Source organism: Pelodiscus sinensis, chromosome 9 (genome assembly GCF_049634645.1).
Source record: "Pelodiscus sinensis isolate JC-2024 chromosome 9, ASM4963464v1, whole genome shotgun sequence".
NCBI lineage: Eukaryota > Metazoa > Chordata > Testudines > Trionychidae > Pelodiscus > Pelodiscus sinensis.
Genome location: NC_134719.1, coordinates 47390682 through 47414341, shown reverse-complemented (window position 1 = coordinate 47414341; position 23660 = coordinate 47390682). Strand labels below are relative to the sequence as shown.

At 40.4% G+C, this 23660-nt stretch overlaps 1 protein-coding gene across 6 annotated transcripts in view; it reads right to left on the bottom strand.

Annotated features, from left to right (window-relative positions):
• Positions 1-23660, bottom strand: part of KCNT2 (potassium sodium-activated channel subfamily T member 2) — a 321535-nt gene that overhangs the window by 183540 nt on the left and 114335 nt on the right. For all 6 annotated transcript variants that reach the window (XM_075936723.1, XM_075936724.1, XM_075936727.1 and 3 more), the window contains exons 6-9: positions 21842-21901; positions 14962-15036; positions 14468-14551; positions 13771-13865 (exon numbers count right to left, since the gene is read on the bottom strand). In XM_075936723.1, coding sequence (XP_075792838.1) covers positions 13771-13865; positions 14468-14551; positions 14962-15036; positions 21842-21901 — 314 coding nt within the window. The remainder of the gene's footprint in view (positions 1-13770; positions 13866-14467; positions 14552-14961; positions 15037-21841; positions 21902-23660) is intronic.

Here is a 23660-nt window from a genome sequence, read left to right as displayed (position 1 = left end):
TGGAGGTCGGGGGTTGGATCCCAGGAATGCACATAGCATTGGCAGCTCTGTCACTTGGACAAGTTGCAGTATCTGTTCTGACTAGTGGGATATTTGTAGGGACGTGGCTATTGCCAGCTTCCTTTGAGTTGTTTAGGACTTGGTGCTGCTAACTGTACTCAGACTGAAGTGCTGAGCTACATTAGGGAACATATAACTTGGGTTCTTAAAGCAGAATGCTCTATTGATTTTAAATGGGCAGTTCTGCTTAGAAACACATGGGTTGACATAGCACAGGGCAGAAGCATGGGAAAGCTTCTTTCTATTGTCTCCCTTCCCAGCTCATGCACACTGCACAGGTCCAATCACTATCTCCTCATAATATATATTTTAATTGCAGTTCATGACACTGTCATTTAGCATGTTCCCTGAAATCCAAGAACCATTTTTGTGTCACTTGAAGGTTTGCTAAGTAGTTCTGCAGTGTCTGATTAAGGATGCTGATTGAGAAGTAGCCTCAGGATCTTATTTTTCCTTGGTTGGTGGTAATTGAACACACTGAATACAAACAGGTTGGCAGGCAGGAGCCAGAGAGGCTGAGACACCTCAGTGAGATAGCTGAGATAAATGTGGTTGGTTGCATGCACTGCTGGGCAAAAGGACTTAATGAATGTTATGTTGTTTAAAATGTATTGAAACCCAATGCCGTCACTTCACTCATTCTGACTGCTAAATGTCAGAGTGCCCTCTTTTCAGGCACAGAGCACGACTTCCATTTAGAATGCAATATCAGGAAGCTATTTGCCGAGTAATGATCACTATTTATCTTAAAAACAGAAGTTAGGAGTTTCAGGGGCTCTTAAGTGCTCAACTCCCATTCATTCAAACTCCTTTTATCCAGAGTTAATCAGAAATGGCCGTATAAGCATCCCATTAGTTGAATGCCGATGGATCTTTCATTGTATTTGGCTGAAGGAGAAATAATTTAGTTGGCTTTGAAGATATATATCTTTTCAGTAAATGTTAGCAAGAAGTGCAATGACAGATGAAATAGAAGGTGCAAGAAGCTAATTTTGGAGTTCATTTCCTTTTTAGAAACCAAGACTAGAGGAAAATGATCACCTAACATAGTTCCAATACAACTTCTAAATGTGAGCAAAAAAACTAAATCTCATTCCAGGTTTTAAAAAAATTTCAAAAATTTTACGTTTTGATTCCATGAGTTTTCCTCTTCATTCAATGGCCCAAATTTTGGGCATGTGTTCCAAGTGTACCTGACTTCTATGGGTGTGTCTATGCTACAGGGTTTAACTTGAAATAAGCTATGCAAATTGAGCTATGTCAATTGCATCTCTTATTTTGAAATAACTTATTTAGAAATAGTGAGCGTCTACACAGCACTTATTTTGTAATAGAGCACTCTTCCTCTGACTTCCCTTATTCCTTGTATAATGAGGTTTACAGGATTCAGAGTAAGAAGTCCTGCAGCTTGACAGTATTTTGACACTATTTCAAAATAACTGCCTACTGTGTAGATGTAGACTAAGTTATTTTGGAATAGCGCTAGTTATTTTGAAATACTGTTGCAGTGTAGACGTATCCTCAGTTTGAGGTTTCTCTTCATTTCAAGATGATGGAATCTTGTTCATCATTAACTTTCAATTGATTCAATAAAGTGAAAAGATGTAAGCTACAGATTCCAGGGGTGTTGCTTGGGTTTTCTATTTGTATTTAAATTTTAGAGTAGACAAAGATGACTACCAAAATATTGATTAGTTAGAAAGTACTTTTGATTTGTATACTGTAAATCTATATAAGCCTGATTCACAGCCCCCTGAAATAGTTAACATTGCCTCTGGATTCAGCTTTTTCAAGAGCGGAAACAAAATTCCCTGTAGGAGGCCTTAAAAAAGAGTGTTGCTCAATCTTAGAAATAACCACATAGAAACCTTTAAATAGCATAACAAAGGATATATTATACACCATCAAATTAATAACTGAAATTTCATGACATCAGGATACAATTATGTAAGTTTCTATGGAAACAACGTTTGATAGTTACCCTATCTGATTCCCTTTCCATACTTTTGGCTTCTCGACTTTACTGCACAATAGACTACATGTTCCCTGAATTGCTCTTTAAATGACTTGAGCTAAAAAAAGACATAAATATTGAAATGTTTAAAATGTAAAATTGTACCATATCATACAAAAGAGAGAAGTATTCAGTACAAAAAGAATAGCATTACACACATTAAACTCTTGTAGTCTATCAACTTGAAGTGTTTAGATTAAAAATGTTATTGGGTTAACACAAGAACCAACCTTGTTTCTGTATGAAATTTATAAGCCACTACACTGTGTAGCTACTGGCATCATTGGGACTACTCAGATGAGCAAGTTCACATCAATTTTAGTAAGAGTTGCACAATTTAGCTCCAAATTTCTAGTACTTACACTAATTATGTGTGTGTTCCAGAAATTCTTGCAAAGACCAAACTACTTTTGAAATCAGTGAAAGTTTTGCCTGCATATAAGCCAGACTGCAAACTCTAATGTTCTTCAAGACAGGGACTGACTTTGTATGTCTCTGTACAGTAGGGATATTAGATAGCGTGTAATTGGATAGTCATGTAACGGCATCAAATTTTGCGCATCAATAGTCCCCAGAGGAAGCCAGAGAGTTCCAAGCCCCACTCCTGGGGAGTCCCCTGCCCTAGGCATTGCTGCCTCTCTATCAGAGGCAGCAGTATAGAGTGACAGGTGGGAGCTGGTCTTCAAGGGCCACAAGGGTGGCAGGCGGAAGCTGTCCCCATGCAGACTGGCTCCAGTCTGCTGCCCCACGCTGCGGCCTCTGGTAAAGAGGCAGCAGTGCAGGTTGGAAGCAGCCCCCGTCCATAGGCGGTCCAAGCTTCCTACGGACAGAGGCTGCTCCATGGCAGCAGCCCCTATCTGTGGGGGAGCTCGGACCCCTTGCAGACGGGCTGCACAGAGTAGCCTCTGTCCATGGTGGGCCCAGGCTCGCTGCAGACAGAGGCTGCTCCGTGGGATGCTGGAGCAGCCCTTCTCCACAAGTAGCTCAGACACCCTTTCTCCAACCATGGACAGGGGCTGCTGCTCTATGACTGCAGTGAGACTGCTTTGTGGCAGTCTCCCCTGTCCCCCTCATGCTGTTGCCTCTTTCAGCAGCAACAGCACAAGTTGGGGGCAAGCGGTCCAGCTCCCCATGTGTATTAGCTCCTGACTTCCCCCATCACCACCATGACAACATCACGGGAATGGGGAGAAGGCAGGTGGATCTGTTGCTCGAGGAGAGCCAGCTTGTCACAGGCACTAGCTCCTGCCTCCACTTGCTGCCTCTGATACAGAGGCAGCAAGTGTGTGTGTGGGGGGGGAGGGGAATGAACATAGAGGATAGGATTAACCGATAAGCTTAGGCTTATTGGTTAATCATGTAGTCGTCTGCAGGTTGACATTCCTACTGTACAATTTTTTATACTAAGAGAATGCAATATTCTTTGTGTTTGATTACTATAGTAAGAAAATAAATAGTAGGATCATCCAGCATTATTTCCAAGAACTGATAATAGAGAAAATAATGAAAAAATATTGGCATATTTGCTGATTACAGTCTGGTATAAAAATATATATCTCATTATAGTTGTGAACTACATTACTGTTTAGTATTGTAATTTCTCTAGAAACCCTATATTAGCAGTATATCTGTTTATCAATAAGATATTCTAATCTTGATGAGGTAGAGTTTACAATAAAAGTGATTATGAGGGAAAGCATGTGCATATTGTGAATGGTTCCATGTTAGAAACCTGTTAGAAACATGTTATAGTGATGATAAAATATCTGGGCAAATGATGACTTTAAATAAACAGGCTCTCTCTCTGGGGTACATTGGTGCAGCTCTATCTGCTTCCGTGGAATTATGCTTAAACCGGATGAGGAGCTAGCCCACACATTCTTTCACATAATTTTGCCTAATAAGTAGTAGTTGAGACCTTCACTGGTGAAATTTTCCATAAATGTACTATGTAGCACTTTAAAGACTAACAAGATGGTTTATTAGATGATGAGCTTTCGTGGGCCAGACCCACTTCCTCAGATCAAATAGTGGAAGAAAATAGTCACAACCATATATACCAAAGGATACAATTTTAAAAAATGAACACATATGAAAAGGACAAATCACATTTCAGAACAGAAGGGGAATGCGGGGGGGGGGGGGGGGGGAAGGAAGGTAAATGTCTGTGAGTTAATGATATTAGAGGTGGGGAAAGGTAGATGTCTGTGAGCTAATGGTATTAGAGGTGATGATTGGGGAAGCTATCTTTGTAATGGGTAAGGTAGTTGGTGTCCAAGGCAAACCTGATAGCAGACCTATGTAACTTTGTTCTCACCCACAATTATTTCCAGTTTGAGAACAACTTATACCTCCAGATCAGCGGCACAGCCATGGGTACACGCATGGTCCCACAGTGTGCTAATATCTTTATGGTTGACCTAGAACAACGTTTCCTCAACTCCCGTCCCCTTTTACTCCTTCTCTACTTATGCTACATCGATGACATCTTTATGATCTGGATGCATGGCCAAGAAACACTGGAGACATTCCACGGAGATTTCAACAACCTACACCCCACCATTAACCTCAGCCTGGACCATTCCACACGAGAGATCCATTTCCTGGACACCACAGTACAAATCAACAATGGAAAATTAGACACCACCCTCTACAGAAAACCCACTGACTCATACAGTTACCTACATGCTTCCAGCTCCCATCCAGCACACACCATACTATACATCATCTATAGCCAAGCCCTTCAATACAACCGCATCTGCTCTAATCCCACTGACAGAGACCAGAAACTTCAGGATCTCTACCAAGCATTTATAAACCTCAACTACCCACCCGGAGAAATAAAAAAGCAAATTGAAAGAGCTAAACGAATACCTAGAAACCATCTACTACAAGACAGACCCAAGAAAACCAACAATAGAACACCACTTGTCATCACCTACAGCCCCCAATTTAAACCTGTCCAACACATTATCAATAAACTACAGCCTATACTGGAACAGGATACTAAACTCCAAGAGGCTCTGGGAGACAGACCCATAGTCTCCTATAGACAACCACCTAACCTCAAGATGATTCTTACCAACAACCACAGGACACACCACACTAATACCAACCCTGGTACTTTCCCTTGCAACAAACCCCATTGCTAGCTTTGTCCACATATTCACTCTGCTGATACCATTATTGGGCCTAACCAAGTGAGTTATAAGATCAAGAATACATATTCCTGCACATCCAGAAATATAATTTATGCTATCATGTGCCGAAAGTGTCCATCTGCTATGTACATTGGACAAACGTCTCAGACACTTTGCCAAAGGATCAATGCCCATAAAGCAGATATTAGACAGGATCACAAAGAAAAAACAGTTTCTTGCCATTTCAATCAGAAAGGACACTGTCTCAACGACCTAATTACATGCATCCTACTCCAGAAGATTTTCAAATCTGCACTTGAAAGGGAATCCTCTGAACTGTCATTCATGCTAAAATTACAAAGATAGCTTCCCCAATTATCACCTCTAATACCATTAGCTCACAGACATTTACCTTCCTTCCCCCCTCCCCTGCATCCCCCTTCTGTTCTGAAATGTGATTTGTCCTTTTCATATGTGTTCATTTTTTTAAATTGTATCCTTTGGTATATATGTTTGTGACTATTTTCTTCCACTATTTGATCTGAGGAAGTAGGTCTGGCCCACGAAAACTCATCATCTAACAAACCATCTTGTTAGTCTTTAAAGTGCTACATAGTCCTGTATTTTGTTTCAGCTACACCAGACTAACACGGCTACATTTCTATCTCCATAAATGTAATGTGTCTGCCTGTGAAGGACTCTAGAATTGGCACCATGTAAGGCACTAAACTGGCACATTGATCATAACCAAAGAACATGTACAAATGTATCATTATCAACTTTCCAGGCATGCGGCCAAGGCTCCTTCTTCTCTCTCAGAAGTAACAGGGGGAGCCTCGCATCAGAATGTCCCACAGCCCAGTCTACAGGGCACTCACATGAGAGATGGCAGAGTGTGGTTCAAATCTTTTTAACCTCTCATGTGGAGGGCAGATTTGAACTGAGGATCTGTCCTGCCTCCCTCCTCCCTCCCCCAGCCCCATCTCAGGTGAGTTTCCTAAACCTTGGCCTAAAAGTGATGCTTAGGCAGCTCCTTCCATCTTTCCCCAAAGGGCATTCACATCTAATTCCAAGAGAATTTGCACCTGAGAATACCACGCAGGGGGAGATACCTCCCTGCAGCCTACTCTGAGGCACCAATTTCCTTGAGGGTGGGAGTGGCATCTCCCACTGGCTAGCTTAGACAGGGAGCTGCCTGACATGGCAGCTTTTGGGAACCCCATTCTGAGGGACCTGTCTCTCCACATTTATTGTATAGGAAGTCTCGGTAATGAACTTGGGCTTTGTGAATCCCTATAGTTTTTCTAGGCTCCTAAAAGTTAGGCATGGTGAGGCTGAGCATCACAATGCTTAAAGTCCTTTGAGCACCAAGCCCTTAGTGTCCAATCCCGTAACCTCTTTGAATGCAAAACTCTCAGCAGATTAGACATGTAGGACTGAGCCCGCAAAACTGAACGCAATATGGGGCAGAATATGGCACTATGGCATGGCATGAACTAAAGCCCAGATCCTCAAAGGCAGATAGATATTGCACTTCCATTTAAATTAACAGATAAATACCTTTGAGAACCTGGGCCAAGATGCTTATCTAGAGCCAAAAAGCATGCTTATCCTATGTCTCATAACTGATCAACACATATATCCCTTAGGGTATGTCTAGACTACATCCCTCTGTAGCCAGAGGGATGTACATTAGACATACTGAAATTGCTAATGAAGTGGGGATTTAAATATCCCACACTTCATTAGAATAAAAATGGCCTCCGCTTTTTGCCGATGTGGCAATTTGCCGGCAAAAAGCGACAGTCTAGACAGGGATCAGTTGGCAAGGAAAGCCTTTTCCGACCAATCCCTTATGCTTCGCGTGGCCCCCGCCCTCCGAGTGCATGGCGCCCCTTACAGCTGTAATCAGGCACCGTGCAGCTCCCGCCCCCGGGCTGTAAGGGGCGCCATGCGCCCGGGGGCAGGGGCCATGTGGCGCCTGATTGTATCTGTAATGGTCACTGTGTGCCTGAGGGTGGAGGCCGCGTGGCACCCCTTACAGCTGCAATCAGGCACCCCCCATAGGTTGGTGCCCTAGGCAGCTGCCCGGCTAGCCCCCCGCTCCCTTAATCCAGCCCTGGACTGTGCCCTGTGTGAGCTGGGGAGAAGCTGAGCTGAGATCAGGCTGCTGTTCCTCACTCTGAAGCATTTTGCAGCAGGTAGTAATGATGTTAACCCTCTCTAAGAAGGGCACATGGGCAATGTTAATTATAGCAAGGGGAAACTAGGAGTGGAAAATACCTTCTTCTGTGCTAATTGTCTGCTTTAAATACTGATTTGATTTTAGCCAAACTGTTTTAGTTCACTTTCTCAGTTAGTGGGATTCTTCAGCTCCTCTGTAAATGCAGCAATGGGGGAAAGAGTCATTTCTATTTTGTTATTCTCGGATTTTGTATTTTCTCGTAACAAGGTTTTCTTTAATCCTGTTCACGTGTGAGTTAACTGACTGGTTAATAATTTAGCTGGCTGCCTAGCAGTGATCCACAGGAGGGGAAAAGTCAGCCTGGACTCCAACTGAGGATCCCTACAAGAAAGTAGAGAGATGGTGCAGATTTGATTGTGAGAGACATAAACTGAGAGTTTGGTGAACTAAATCTAACCTTTTGGGCTCTCCTAGCTTCTTCTCATTGTGTTTTTTGGAACCATGCCCAACCTAACAACAGCTGCTAGGGCTTAAACCCCCAAACCCAGGCTCCTGAGACTGGTACCTTATTCATTAAGCCACCTCAGGCCTTTTGGTGTTTTTTTTTTAATTTATGTATATTCATTGTAACTGTGAAGACAATGTCTGTGTGTTATAAAATGGTTATGTTATGCTGTAAGAATTAGATTATTTGTTTCTTTATCATAAGATTTGATAAAGTTATTTAATTAAATTAATTTCTTTAGTTCCTTTTTGGTACTTGAATGTGGGGAGGCTGACACTGGGTAATCTTTGCTGTAATTCCTTACACTGAACTCTGGGTCTCCAGCTACTTTCTATGGGAGTTGAGGCATTTTCTTTATTTTAGATATTGGAGAAGGGCAGTGAAGTCTAGCCCACCCAAAGGTTACAATTACTATAAGTTGGACACACAAGTAACTGAAAAATGTACTCTGGCTCAGTGTCAAACTGAAAGGATATATCTAATGGTATCTTGCAGGGGTCTCTCTTGAGTTCTATTCACTACTTGGGTGATGAGATGAAGAATATATTTAGGATGTTTTCAGATGCACTGTGGAAGACAGGATTAGAACTCAAAATGATCTTGATAAATTGGAGAAATGGTCTGAAATCATCAACTCAAAAAGATGTGCAATATACTAGAGTTTACAGGGAAAATCAAATACACAACAAAATGGAGAATGAAGGAAGTGGTACTGAAAGTTATAGTAAGAGGTGATGCAGTTTTGAAAAGGCTAATGTCAGCCTGGGATGTGTTAACAGGGATGCTGGATGCAAACTGCTGAAGGCAATTGTCCCTTCTACGCAGTGCTGATGAGGCTTCACCTGGAGTACTATGCACACTTCTGGGTCTCATATTTAAAGAAAAAATATGGAGAAATTAGTTCAGAAGAGAACCACAAAAATGGTACACATTTGGAAAACCTATGAGGAACCTAAAAAACATGAACATGTTTAGTCTCGAGGAGAGAAGACGAAGGAGAGAGGACCTGACAAGTCCTCAAATAGATAATAGATTAAGAACTGTTATAAAGAGGATGATGATCAATTGTTCTACATATCTACTGAAGGCAGGCCAAAGAGTAATTGACTTAATCTACAGCAAGGAAGATTTAGTTTAGATGTTAGAAAAAATAATCTCTTTAACTATAACGTTATCAGAGTAGTGGAATAAATTCCTGGGATTAGGTTTTTAGGAACAAGTTAGACAAATATTTATCAGGGATAGTCTAGGACAGTGGTTCCCAACCTTTTTGAGCTTACAGACCCCTTTTCAATGTATTAAAATTTCACAGACTCCAAGGGAGAAAAAAAAAGGAAAAGGAAAAGGAAAAGGAAAGAAAAGGATTGGGCACATCACAGTGGGCCCGATCCAAACATTTAAAATTCCCCATGGACCACAGGTTCAGAACCACTGATCCAGGTGATATAGTTCTGCAGTAGCAGTAGCAGCAGTGGGACCCTTTACCTCTGCCCTTTCAGTGGACCTGAGTGATTGGGGAAAAATTTGTGACTGCAGAAGGGTTTTGTGTTGACTGTGGTACATGATCCACTACAGTTGGAGACAGAGCTACTCTTGTCACTGCATGTGGGATGTGAAATGATAGCCTGGTGGTAGCTTCACTTTTCTGCTTTTGCATATTCCCATACAATGTGTTTGGCTGGCAATGAGACATTTTACTCCCTTCTGTTGCTCTGCAGCAGGGTCTGTATTTGAGCCAGTAATAAGGACAGCTACTAAAGAAAGACTCTGGCTCTAATTCACCAAGGGTATAGCATAACTAGGCCTTATCCAGGAAACAGGTTTGACACACTGTCAATGGTGTGTTTGACTATTTCTGTAATCATCACAGTGCGGCTCGATACTGTAAATTCATATTTAAATAGCTACCTCAGAATATATAAATCTTAATACTGTATGTTCAGATAAATAATATAAGCAATTTCTTGGTTAACACAAGACTGATCTTATGCAAATGATGTCAACAAATAGTACAAGTACACTGACAAATTGATTCAATTAGCAATTGTTATTGGGTGTTTTTCATTCCTATTTAGCTTATTTTTCTGTCTAGCAGGGTCAACACTAGGTCAGAATATGATTTAAAATGAGCCTGTGTCTGCAACTGTTGAAACCAGACCCAATTACTGTAGGTCGACTTGCCATTTTCTACATGTTTAATGTCAGTTACCAAAATGCCTGGATCCAAACAAAATGTTCCATTTCAGATGGAGCTCATATACTTGTCAACCAGCAAGCCCTCAGGAAACTGCTTTATATACAGAAAGCTGGCTTCACTGTGAAGGGGATGCATACTTTGTATTTTGTCTAGCATTTTAGTAAATGTAGGAGCAGAATAATAAACTTTAAAGCAGAACTTGCTCACCGAGTTTCCTATACAGTACTGTTCTTTTCCTGTGGCAGATATTACCTGGGTATTACAGTGACAGCATTATGAATAGAGTGGGTCAAATGGTGCTGTCCTTATTCAAGGCTACGTCTAGACTGCAGGCTTTCTGTACAAAAAGCTTTTGTCGGAAGAGAGCTTCTGCAAAAACTTGCGCAAGAGGGCGTCCACGTACAAAAGCGTATCAAAAAAGCAATGCGCTTTTGTGCAAGAGAGTATCCAGACTGCCTGGATGCTCTCTCGCAAGTAAGCTCTGATTGCTATGGACAAAATGGCCACCAGGGCACCTGTGCTTTTTCCTCTTCCATCTTCTTGTGCAAAAACCCCCTCTTCCCTATCCACACACACCTTTTTGCACAAGGGCATTCTTCCTTGTAGAATGAGGATTACCAATTGTGCAAAAACCCCTTTGGTCTTTCGAATTACTTGTACAAAAACACACTTGAGATGTGGATGCTCTGCGAGTTTTTTCAGAAAAACTGCTGTTTTTCCGCAAAAACTCTGTAGTAGACATAGCCTGATCAGTGAAAAAATCCCATGTGAGTTAAATGGAAAATTGTGGCTAAAATAGGCTTAAATACTTCTGGATGGAGAAGTACTGCAGGATCTGGCCTCATGCAATTATGTGGCTGTAAGTGAGGGAGTAAAAATAGAAATATTCCGTTAGCCACTAGAGAGCACAAATACTTCTGATTAAAGAACAGACATTAATGGCAGACCTGAAAGAGGCCATGTGTTACTTTAGCCTGACCAAAGGGTGAAAGTCATATAGCAGTGGCTAGCAGAAGAATTAGGTTGGAAAAATAAAGCAGAAGAAAATCAAATCAGTGTCTCCAGAATGACAGACTGAGCTTTATCAATGCACTGACAACACAGGCACTCTGGCTAGCACAGTGAATATAGCTGCTCTCACAGGGTCCTCCCAATTGACTGTGCCCTTCTCTGCCACCTGGAGAAATAAAGGTTTGGCAGGAAGCTTTGCTGTTAGAAAGGAGCAGGTAACCTAGGCCACTGGTTTGTACTGCTGCCCAACTGCAGCTGCTGTGCCAGCCCATGAGCAGAAATGTTATCGGTGTCTCTGTGTTCCCTATGAAGACAGTATTGAGCCATTGGAGTAGCCAGTGTTTTGATACTGTGAATCCTTCCCTGGCAGGTCTCTCCCAGCCAACGAAGGCTAGAATGGAGAGTGTCTTAACCAAGCACAAGGTCACAAAAGCCCCAATAGGTGCCACTCTAGCCACAGCTGCTTCCCTTTACTAACCCAACTGCAGGGCTCAGTGTTTGGGGACCTGTGTGGGGGAGGGGTTTACTTGACTAACATTCTCCCTGGGTATGTCTACACTACAACGTTAATTCGAACTAACTTAGTTCGAATTAGTTAATTCAAACTAAGCTAATTCAAACTAACGGATCCAGACTAAAAAACTAGTTCGAATTAGCGTTTTGCTAATTCAAACTAGCATGTCCACATTAAGTGGACCTGAACTGGGCTTAAGGATGGCCGGAAGCAGTGCCGGCAGGGCATCAGAGGAGGACTTAGAGCGTGGAGATGCTGTCTCAGGCTAGCCGAGGGCTGTGCTTAAAGGGTCCCGACCCCCACCCCGGACAGACAGTTCTCAGGGGTGCCCCGCTTGCAAAGCAGCCCTGACTTGAAGTGCCCGGAGTACCCACACTGGGCACATCACAGCACTCAGCCATCAGACCAGCTGCACTTGCCGCAGGCTGCCATCTGGGGAGAGGGGCCAATTGGGGGGCTGCAGGAGAGCTTCCACCCCCAGAAACCCACAGAGCCAGCCCAGTCCTCCACATCGGGGGCTCGTGCCCCATTCCTCCCTCACCTCCTTCCACTTACCCTTCCCTAGCCCCTCTTCTTGATGTACAAAATAAAGATAACGTGTGGTCAAAAATAGAATCTGTCTTTATTGAACAAAACTGGGGGAGACTGGGAAAAGGAGGTGGGAGAGGGGAAGAGAGAGGCTGGGAAAGGGGAGGGCAACTAAAATGATCAGGGGTTGGGTACAGGTCCCATATGAAGAGAGGCTAAAGAGACTGGGTCTTTTCAGTTTAGAAAAGAGGAGACGGAGGGGGGACAGGAAAGAGGTCTCTAAAAGCAGGAGTTGGGTGGAGAGGGTGCATACAGAAAAGTTCTTCATTAGTTCCCATAAAGAAGGACTAGAGGACACCAAAGGAAAGGAATGGGTAGCAGGCTTCAAACTAGTAACAGAAAGTTGTTCTTCACAAAGCAAAGAGTCAACCTGTGGAACTCCTTGCTGCAGGAGGCTGTGAAGGCTAGAACTAGAACAGAGTTTAAAGAGAAGAGAGATCAAGTCATGGAGGTTGGGTCCATGGAGTGGTATTAGCCAGGGGGTAGGAGTGGTGTCCCTGCCCAAAGTTTGTGGAAGGCTGGAGAGGGATGGCACGAGACAAATGGCTTGGTCACTGTCTTCGGTCCATCCCCTTCAGGGTCCCTAGGGTTGGCCGCTGTCGGCAGACAGGCTACTGGGCTAGATGGACCTTTGGTCTGACCCAGGACAGCCATTGTAAGCTCAGGACTCAGGGTCGGGGGTCTCAGTGGACCCCCTTGATTCTCTTGCACACCTGCTCCTGGGTGGCCAGGCTGGAAGCTCTCCTGCCCTAGCTGGCCACTTTCCTGTGCCTAGTGCGGAGATCGTGGACAAGGTTCACGATGTCTGCACTAGCCCAGGCGGGTGCCCGCCTCTTGCGGTCCCGGGCAAGCTCCTGGGAGCCGCCAGCCTGGTCCCGGGAAGAGAGGGAGGACTGGGGGGCATCGGGTGGGTGGCTCGATCCGTGCCAGGTGCAGGGTCTGCTGGCTGGGTGCTGGCAGGCTTGCACCTGGCACGGGCACCGTAGCCAGCCCGTGCCCCTTTAAGAGGTCTGGGGCCGGGAGGGGGGCAGACGAGTTTCCCTGGTGTTGGTCAGAGTCGCCACCAGGGAAACCTGGGGAGGGCTAGCCTCCTACTAAATCGAATTAAGGGGCAACACAGCCCTTAATTCGAACTAGCTAGTTCGAACTAGGCTTAATCCTCGTAAAATGAGGTTTTCCTAGTTCGAACTAAGCACTCCGCTAGTTTGAATTAAGTTCGAACTAACGGAGCGCTAGTGTAGCGCCTATGAAAGTTAGTTCGAACTAATGTCCATTAGTTCGAACTAACTTTGTAGTGTAGACATACCCCCTGAGATCAGAAATAGTCTTCTCTTTTTTCCATTGATGTTTTCGCACTGGTATAATTTTCATACGTATTAGAATAATTCTAGTCCCCTTATCACCCATACTTACTGCATCAACACTGCCTTGGAGTTGCCAGTTAATTAAAACCTTGCATGGGAATAACATTATCTCTTAACAAACACTATTCCCACTATGTCCATTTCAATATGATGTGCTTAAATGAGAACCTGTAATAAGCACGTGCCACTTACCATGTGAAGATAAGACATAACAATGTGGATATTAAAATAAGAACTTGGTTAAACATTGCACTCTGTGTACGTTGAATGGCTCTATGGAGATCATTCTATATTAATAGAAAAAAGCAGATTAGTTATATTTTTTAATAATGCATCTGCTGATTCTATACAACAGTTCTGTCATATCCTGATAAGAGACAATGTCATAAATATACTTAAAATTTACTGAGAACCATGGGTGGTGCAAAGGAGTCAGTTGTGGTTCTCTGATCTCTGTGACTAGGTGTTTTGACTACCATGGAATGTGCTCTAAATTTAACACTTGGTCCATAGGGTATGCCAACCAGGAGTAACTAGAGCATAGTAGCCCTCTAGATGTCTGGAGTAAAGACTATATGCAAGTGTCATAAGAGTTAGCCATGCTAGGAATTTGCCTTGATGGAAGCCAGTGATGAATCAGATTCATCAACTGTGGAAACTATGTCTAACACTTTGACATTTTCCAGATTTGATAAAAGATATTGATACAGCAAAATCAAGAAGCATATTCATATTTGAATTATAAAAGTGATTAAGCCCAAGACAAATATAAACTTATTTAGTGCAATCCCCTGACCAGAAAGCAGTAGATTTGCTGAATTCAACAGATTCAAAATAGATATATTTTAAAAATATATATTCTTGCCTCACTATTTTTGGTTATACTTACAATCATATTCTCCAAAGCATGTTTGGCAAGCCAGCAATTTAAAAATACAGGAATAAATAGGTTTCTTAGTGAAGGCCAGAAAATCTGAGGAAGAGAAATAAACAAAAATACATTTTAGCAGCTTTTCTGTCCAAGAAACTACATCCAATACTGTGTTTAATGAAATTGTCTGCATGCTCCTGTTGCAAAAAGACTAATTTACATTTATATTACTTCTTTCTGTATAATATACATGATAGGTAGTTTAAGTGCATGTTAAAATGTTTTCTCGGCTTTTACATCTAACTGGTTTAGCATGCTCATTGCGTTGTTGGCTGTATAACTTTTTAATTATTTAATAAGACCAACATAGTTTGCTAAATTGCCCCTTCCAATAGGGCCTGCTCATCTCTTCTACAGGTGAGTAGAGACTTCTACTGATATTTCAGTGTGTGTTGGAGCAGACCCATAATCCCATTCAGTTATGATCAAATACTCTTAAATCAGAAACTTACTGTAATGATAAAGGGAACAGCGTTGATTATTTCCAGGAGGAAGGGTATTCTCAAAATTTGTTCCCAGATGTTCCCCTTTTTAAAACAACAACAAAAATACCAAACTTCAGAAGCAGATGTACACCGAGTTGCACTGTAGAGATCATTCATCCCGAACAATATACAAATATGAATAATCTGCAGAGTCTAAGTGCCAAATCCTGTGGTCCTCACATAGGCAGGGCTCCCAATGATATGGGAGTCTTGCCTGAGAAAGGACTGCAGGATTTGGCAGTAGTGTTCACATGAGGGGGCAGACAATAGCTTAGGGTAAATGAGAGCACATATTACCTATTTATGAGAAGTTAAATTACCAAGTAGGTCCTGATTCTGGGATTTAGGAAAGACAAGTCCTCTTGTGAAGCCAGCTTCTACTGACTCTTAAAATTCATGAAGTTCATACTAATTAATGTAATAATGCAACAGGTACAATGAGGAATAGATTGTATGATGGATCATTTCAAGGATTTGCAGTGCAATAGAATAAATTAAATACGTGCACATAAATGATCCGACATTTCCAACAAATTAATTAATTCTCCTCATTATATCCTCTGACTCAGTTACGGAATGCTAAATACAAGCTTTGTTTGCAAAAAGGAAATCCTTTATTCCCCCCACCTTCATCTCCAAAGGCAACTGCTGCTATAGTGCCAGAAAATTTTTAATTTGACAAAAGAATGAGACTATAGTTGGATAGCTTTAAATGTTCTGTGTGGTAACTGTAAACAGAAGTGATGGGAGAAAGATGATTAAACACTCATTTAACTGTGGTCACAACAAAAAACTAAATGAAATTTGATTTTCAATTTTTTAATACATTATAATCTCACCCACCATGTGTTCCTACTGAGCAAATATCTTTGCTTATTTTACTGTCTAGGGGACTTTTCTTTATGCTTCTGAACAAAGCATGATCAATTCTACCGATTTCATTGTACTGGTAGTGTCTCTATTACAAGAGAGAAAAAGGACACACATGTAGCAACACAGTTAGTCTCCAGGGAGATATCTGATATAGAATCATAGAATCATAGAATACTATAACTGGAAGGGACCTCAAGAGGTTATTGAGTCCAGTCCCCTGCCCTCATGGCAGGACCAAGCACTGTCTAGAGGAAGCCTGACAATTGTCTGTCTAACCTGCTCTTAAATATCTCCAGTGATTGAAATTCCACAACCACCCTAAGCAATTTATTCTAGTGTTTATCCACCCTCGTAGGCAGGAAGTTTTTCCTGATGTCCAACCTAAACCTCCCTTTCAGCAATTTAAGCTCAGAGGCCAAGGAGAACAATTTTTCCCCTCCTCCTTGTAACACCCTTTTAGATACTTGAAAATGGCCCTCATGTTCCCTCTCTGTCTTCTCCTTTACAAACTAAACAAACCCAGTTCTTTCAGTCTTCCCTCATAGGACATGTTTTCTAGAACTTTAATCATTCTTGTTGCTCTTCTCTGGACCTTCTCCAATTTCTCCACATCTTTCTTGAAATGTGATGCCCAGAACTGGGCACAATACAGGCAGTCCCCGGGTTACATGGATCCAACTTACATCGGATCCCTACTTACAAACGGGGTGAGGCAACCCCGTACTAGCTGCTTCCCCCCAGCAGACCAGGGAGACGCGAAGCTAGCGGCCCCCTCCCCCCCAGCAGACCAGGAAGACGCGGAGCGGCTTTTCTCAGCAGACACCTCAGCTTGAGAATAAAAGACTGAGGGAAATGAGGTGTGGGAGAATAAAACTGAGCTCTGGAGAAATGTTTGGCTAGAGTTTCCCCTACAATATGTACCAGTTCTGACTTACATACAAATTCAACTTAAGAACAAACCTACAGTCCCTATCTTGTATGTAACCCGGGGACTGCCTGTACTCCAATTGAGGCCTAATCAGCACAGAGTAGAGCAGAAGAATGACGTCTCATGTCTTGCTCACAACACTCCTGTTAATGCATCCCAGAATCATATTTGCTTTTTTTGCAACAGTGTCACACTGCTGACCCATGTTTAACTTGTCGTCTGTTAGGACCCCTAAATCCCTTTCTGCAGTGCTCCTTCCTAGACAATCACTTCCCATTCTGTATGTGTGAAACTGATTGTTCCTTCCTAAGAGGCATACTTTGCATTTGTCCTTATTAAACTTCATCCTGTTTACCTCGGACCATTTCTCTAGTTTCACCAGATCATTTTGAATTACAATCCTGTCCTCCAAAGCACCTACAACCCCTCTCAGCTTGATATCATCTACAAACTTAATAATCGTACTCTATGCCATCATCTAAATCATTGATGAAGATATTGAACATAACTGGTCCCAAAATAGACCCCTGAGGAACCCCAATTTTTATGCCCTTCCAACATGATTGTGAACCATTATTAACTACTCTCTGAAAATGGTTATCTAGCCAGTTATGCACTACCTAATAGTAGCCCCATCTAGGTTGTATTTCCCTAGTTTCTTGATAAGAAGGTCATGTGAGACTATGTCAAATGTCTTAATAACATTTAAGTATACCACGTCCAACAATTCCCTCTTATCCAAAAGACTTGTTATCCCATCAAAGAAAGCTATTTGATTGGTTTGATATGATTTGTTCTTTACAAATCCATGCTGGCTGTTACCTATCACCTTATTTTCTTCCAGATGTTTGCAGATGGATTCCTTAATTACTAGCTCCATTATCTTCCCTGGCATAGAAGTTAAACTGACTGGTCTGTAGTTTCCTGGGTTGTTCTTATTTCCCTTTTTATAGATGGGCACTATATTTGCCCTTTTCCAGTCTTCTGGAATATCTTCTGACTTCCATTATTTTTCAAAGATGATAGCTAAAGGCTCAGATACCTCATCTATCATCTCCTCGAGTATTCTAGGATGCATTTCATCAGGACCTGGTGACTTGCAGACATCTAACTATTCTAAGTAATTTTAACTTTTTCTTTTATTTTAATTTTGAAACCTAGCCCATTTGCGCTAGCATTCACTATGTTAAGCATTCTGTCACCATGCACCTTCTTGATGAAAACTGAAACAAAAAAGTCATTAAGCACCTCCACCATTTGCAAGTTTCCTATTATTGTTTTCCCTCCTCACTGACTAATGGGCCTATCCTGTCCTTGGTCTTCCTCTTGCTCCTAATATACTTGTAGAACATCTTCTTGTTACCCTTTACGTTTCAAGCTAGATTTAGCTCTTTTTGTGCCTTTGCCTTTCCAATTTTGCCCCTGCATATCTGTGTTGTTTGCTTCTATTCATCCTTTGTAATTTGACCTAGTTTCAACTTTTTATATGACTTCTTTTTTTAAAAATCATGTAAGATCTCTCGGTTGATCCAAGGTGGTGTCCTGTCATACTTTTTATCTTTCCTACACAGTGGAATAGTTTGCTTTTGGGACCTTAATAATGTCCCTTTAAAAAACTTCCAACTCTCTTCAGTTGTTTTTCCTCCTAGTCTTGCTTCCCATGGGACCTTACCTACCAGCTCTCTGAATTTACTAAAATCTGCCTTCCTGAAATCTACTGTCTCTATTTTGCTGTTCCACTTTCAAATTTTCAACCAGTTCCTCCCTATTTGTTAAAATCAAATCAAGAACAGTTTCCGCCCTTGCAGCTTTCTCAACCTTCTAAAATAAAAAAAATGTATCCAAGGCAGTCCAAGAACTTGCTGGATAATCAGTGCCCTGCTGTGTTAGTTTCCTAATCAATTCAGGACATGTACAAGTTCTCATTATCAGTTTCTATGGGACCGATTCTCCATTGACCTGTAATATGTTGAACTCATTGCCTGGGGATATTAAGAGGGCCAAAACTATTATTGGCGACAAAAGAATTGGATACATTCATAGAGGAAAGATCCATTAGTAGGTATTAGCTAAGATGGTCAGGAATGCAACCTGATGATTTGGGTGATCTGCGCCCTACGCCTAAGTTAGGCATGGACAAAAGGATGGATCAATTGATTGCTTTGATCTGTTTATTTCATCTGAACCATCTGGTATTGGCCATTGTTGGAAAAAAAGGATACTAGTCAAGATTGATGGTCTGACCTAGTATGTCCATTCTTACATATAGTAATTTACGATATGTGCAAAATGGATATAAATTGCTACCAAAACAGATATAAACTTTCCACAGATATAAAGATCTACTTTAAGGGACTGATTCACCATTACGTTACATCTTTATACTCAGTGAAACTGATGCAAAGTAGATGTAGGTATAAAATGCTAGATAGAATAGTCGTGTTTGTATAAAGTTTCCACAGTTATAAATTACCTAGGCACTAGGAAATCTGACCTAATAACTTTAGAAATAGTACTTAAATAGCACTAATTGAAAAAGTGGAATTAAATACTGTTGATTCATAAACTAAAAACATAAAATGAGAGTTAATTTTTTAAAATAAAGCCTTTTCTTGTTTTGTTCCATGAAATTTATTTTGTTTTAACTAAAAAAAAATCTCAAAATGCAAATTTCCTACAATTAAGTATAATAGCCCATAATACAATTTAAAGGGCAAATTATATGATGAAATTCTAACATACATTAGAAAATGTAACTATAGAAAAATTGACACGTTAAAAAAAAATAAAAACAAATGTATTATTTGTACTTCCATTCCTCAGCAGATCTCAAGGAATTTTGCAAATATCCCTAGTTTTGTGTTGGAATAAGAGGTGCAGATGAATATTGGCCCAGATTTTCAAAATTGCTCTCTTTTTGTATATGCCTCTATTCCTAACTGACCAAATATAGATGACTGAACTTTCATTTAAAAAAAACCTGGAGAAATTGTTCAGAAACAACTTGAACAGATCTGAGAGAGAGTTGTAGTACATCACATATTGAAAGCTAAGATCACAGAGAGATAAATGTAACAAAATTTGAAAAAAAATGTCCCTAATTTATCCAGAGATGCAGTGGACAACTTAGAAGTGAAATTCAAGTTTTCTGACATCCAGTCCCCTGTTCTGTTTATTATACCTAATATATCAAAGAAATAAGAAGTGACTGTGTAAGATAATATAGATAATATACTGTCCTGTATAGATTTATCTTGACTTTCTATTTTTGTGTTATATCATTTAAGCCCAGACACAAATTGAGGTCTCTGTTGACTTTACAATTACTTCTTTATTCAATTGCCTCTTGCAACATATTAATCACAGCTTTTCAAAGGTTTTAGGTATAGCTCTGTTCAACATTACTAGGCAGAAGGAGTAGATTTTTCAAAAGGTATTTAGACAAACAAAGATGCTTAGTGGGATTTTCAAAAGTACCAAGGGCCCAGAGCTGCAAAGGTATTTAACATCCTAACTTCATTGATGTCCTCCTCCTCCCCTCCCCCCACCCTGCCATCTTTGACAGTGTTTACAGAATCATAGGGTTGGAAGAGACCACAGGAAGTCATTGAGTCCAACCCCTTGCTAAAAGCAGGACCAACCCTAACTAAATTATCCCAGCCAGGACTTTGTCAATCTGGGACTTAAAAACCTCTAGGGATAGAGATTCCACCACCTCCCTAGGTAACTCATTCCAGTGCTTGCCACCCTCCTGGTGAAATAGTTTTTCCTAATATCCAACCTATACTCCTCCACTGCAACTTGAGACCATTGCTTCTCATTCTGTCATCTGTCACCACTGAGAACAGCCTCTCTTCATCCTCTTTGGAACCCCTCCCCCCCCTTCAGGTGGTTGAAGGCTGCTATCAAATCCGTCCTCACTCTTTTCTTCTGTAGACTAAATAAGCCCAAATCCTTTAGCCTCTCCTCCTAAATTTGTCAACCTGCTCTTAAAAATCTCCAGTGGTAGAGACTCCACAACCTCCCTTGACATCTTATTCTAGTGCTTAACCAACCTGACAATTGAGAAGTTTTTCCTTATGTCCAACTGTGCTTTCTGAAGAATAAACACATTGCTTCTTGCCATATACTCAGAGGCTAAAGTGAATAATTTGTTCTCCCTCCTTATAATGACCTTTATCACTTCCCCCATTCCTGAAGTACAGCAATACTTGGAATGAAAAGGTTTGTGTGTGTGTGTGTGTGTGTGTGTAATATATTTAACTGTTAACTGTAAGTCTGTCCAGTGGCTTAGGCAGGAAGCCAAAAGAATAAACTTTCCAAATTAAAGGATGTGAAAATTTAAATTAGCAGAGTGCAGTTGTCTAAATTAGAAAGAAGCAAAGCAGTCAAGACCGTGTACTCATTTTCATGAAAAATAGCATTTCCAACAGTACAGTGCTCACTAATGCCACTTCAGCACCAGTGGGAATTGCTGATTGAAGACCATTTCCCAAATGATCTTGGTTATCAGTTGAAAGATGCAGATAACACATCTAAAGAAAAATTTTCCCCCATATTGGCAAATATTCATTGTGGCTATTGCCAAACTACAAAATGCTTCTTCTCAGATCGTCAGCTGGTGTAAATTTAACTAATTATATCAAATTTGACAGAGAGTGGCTGACTTATGCTAGCTGAGCGTCTGCTCATTCCTTCCTTCATATGTTTGATGCTATGATCCTCTATAGCTTTTCTTAACTAAACAGTGAGCTGATTAAAAGCCCACTGAAAGTCTGCCATTGACTTCCATTGATTTAGGCCCATTGTAAACTTCATGAATCATGAATGAGTTATGCACTTCAGTACAATTATGAGTAACACTTTTCTTCACCAATTAGTCACAGCTAATTTAAGGTAATCATTTTTATCTTTAACCCAAACTGCAAGTAGTGAACTACCTTACAAAGGGATCTCATCTCTGGTCAATGAGCATGTGTAAACTCCCCTTAACATTAAGAGAAATGTATCAAATGGAGAATTGATTCCAAAGCATATAGGACTTACCTTGTAGCTCAGATAACCCAGCAGCATTGTTTCAAACAGACTTATCAAAGCCACTGAAACCTAACATAATGATATATATGTTACTTCAGGGTTAGTAATGTAATTAAGTAAAGCAAAAATGACCAGAAGTATTAAACAAAAAGGTTAAAGATAATCGAAACCATCTGATTTATAGTGAAGAAATTCCCACAAACCATTGTTAACCACTAAAGCTTAGTTTTAATCTAATGACAGTATGTGCTGAATAAAGTCCTACTAGTGATGAACAATCCATTAGTATTTACTCTGTCCACTTGTCCTAAGTCCTATTGTCTGCTAGGCTCTGTTCTCAAAATCTCCATGAAAATAGTTTCAGAAGGCCAAAAGGTATCTCCATGGGTTTTTAAGGAAGGCCAAATAAAAGCAGCCAGTTTCTGTCCTATGCTGCAACTGGCAGGCTGCTAGGACTTGTCCTATTTTGAGATGACAAAGTTTAAGGAATGAATTTTAAAATGAGACAAATGATGAGAGGAAGTCGTGACCTCTTTCAACCCTGATAGTGAAGTGTTGTTACCGTGTGGTCATAATTATTAAAAAAGTTTCGAAACATAGAAAAAGACCGATAAATGTCATTGTTTAAATCAGTGTATGTTGAGCTAATGGACATGAATACAAGGTCAGTAAACATCTATTTGGTTACACATTGCATAATTCCAACTGTTTTAAAAAATCACAAAACCAGCTTAAACTTGTACTTATATTAAATTAAAAATGTATTATATATTCATTTGTATAACTTAGTCTGGAGTCTGAAATCAAATTAGCCTCTATTCTTAATTTAAAATTAATGCTCATTATTAATGATAACACAACATCCTGTACTACTTGAACTTGAAATTTCATTACTAAAATTCAAATAGATGGTGTGATTTAGAATATATATAAAAAACACCCACAAAAATCATTCTTCCAGTAATACACACACACACACACTCAAAATAGGAGCATATTCTGTGTGTTTGTAGCTATCATTCTGTGTTCATTGATTAACATAAGTTTACAGCATAAAAATAAGTCTAAAGCCAACACCATAAATATTTGGTTTATGTTTCAATAGTTTAACATTACATTAAAAATGTATGTACGCCAAAATGTATTTGCTCAGATCTTGCATATTTTAAATAAATATTCCAAAGCTATCTTCATCAGAGGACTGTTGCTTTAAGCAGCTGTGTTATACAAAGATAGGATTCACCATAACACATTTGTATTGAGCATGATGCAGAAATATAATAACATAATTATACTATTTAAGGAGAATTCCCACAACTATCTTCAAAGTTTTACACTTAACTTAATGCAAAACAATAGCTTTATTTTCAGAAATCATATAAAGTTAAATAAAGTTTAATTGTGGGCCTAATTCCAATGACCTAAGCATCTAAAATCTAGTTATTTTTTATTTATTTTAGTTTAGGAACCATAAAGGCACCTACTTAAAAGACAAGCCACATAAAAGACAAGAGCCAAGAGTTATCTCACACAATATATCTAAATAAAATTGTAATAGTACTGCTCAGATTTTGAAAAAAAGAAAAGAAAAAGGAAAATTTTAAACAACATCTCTTAAAGAATATCTGCCTCCTCTTTAGTGTTCCTGGAAGACTAACAAATCCAGACTATTTTGAACCAGGATGGAGATCAAGTGCCAAATACAAGAAAGGACCCTTCATAAAGAATATCCTACTAGAAATCCATTATTCTTTACTGAGGAGAAGGATGATCAAATTTGAGTGCCAGCACTGATCCTCCCTACAGCAATGAGAAAGGCGGTCTCTCA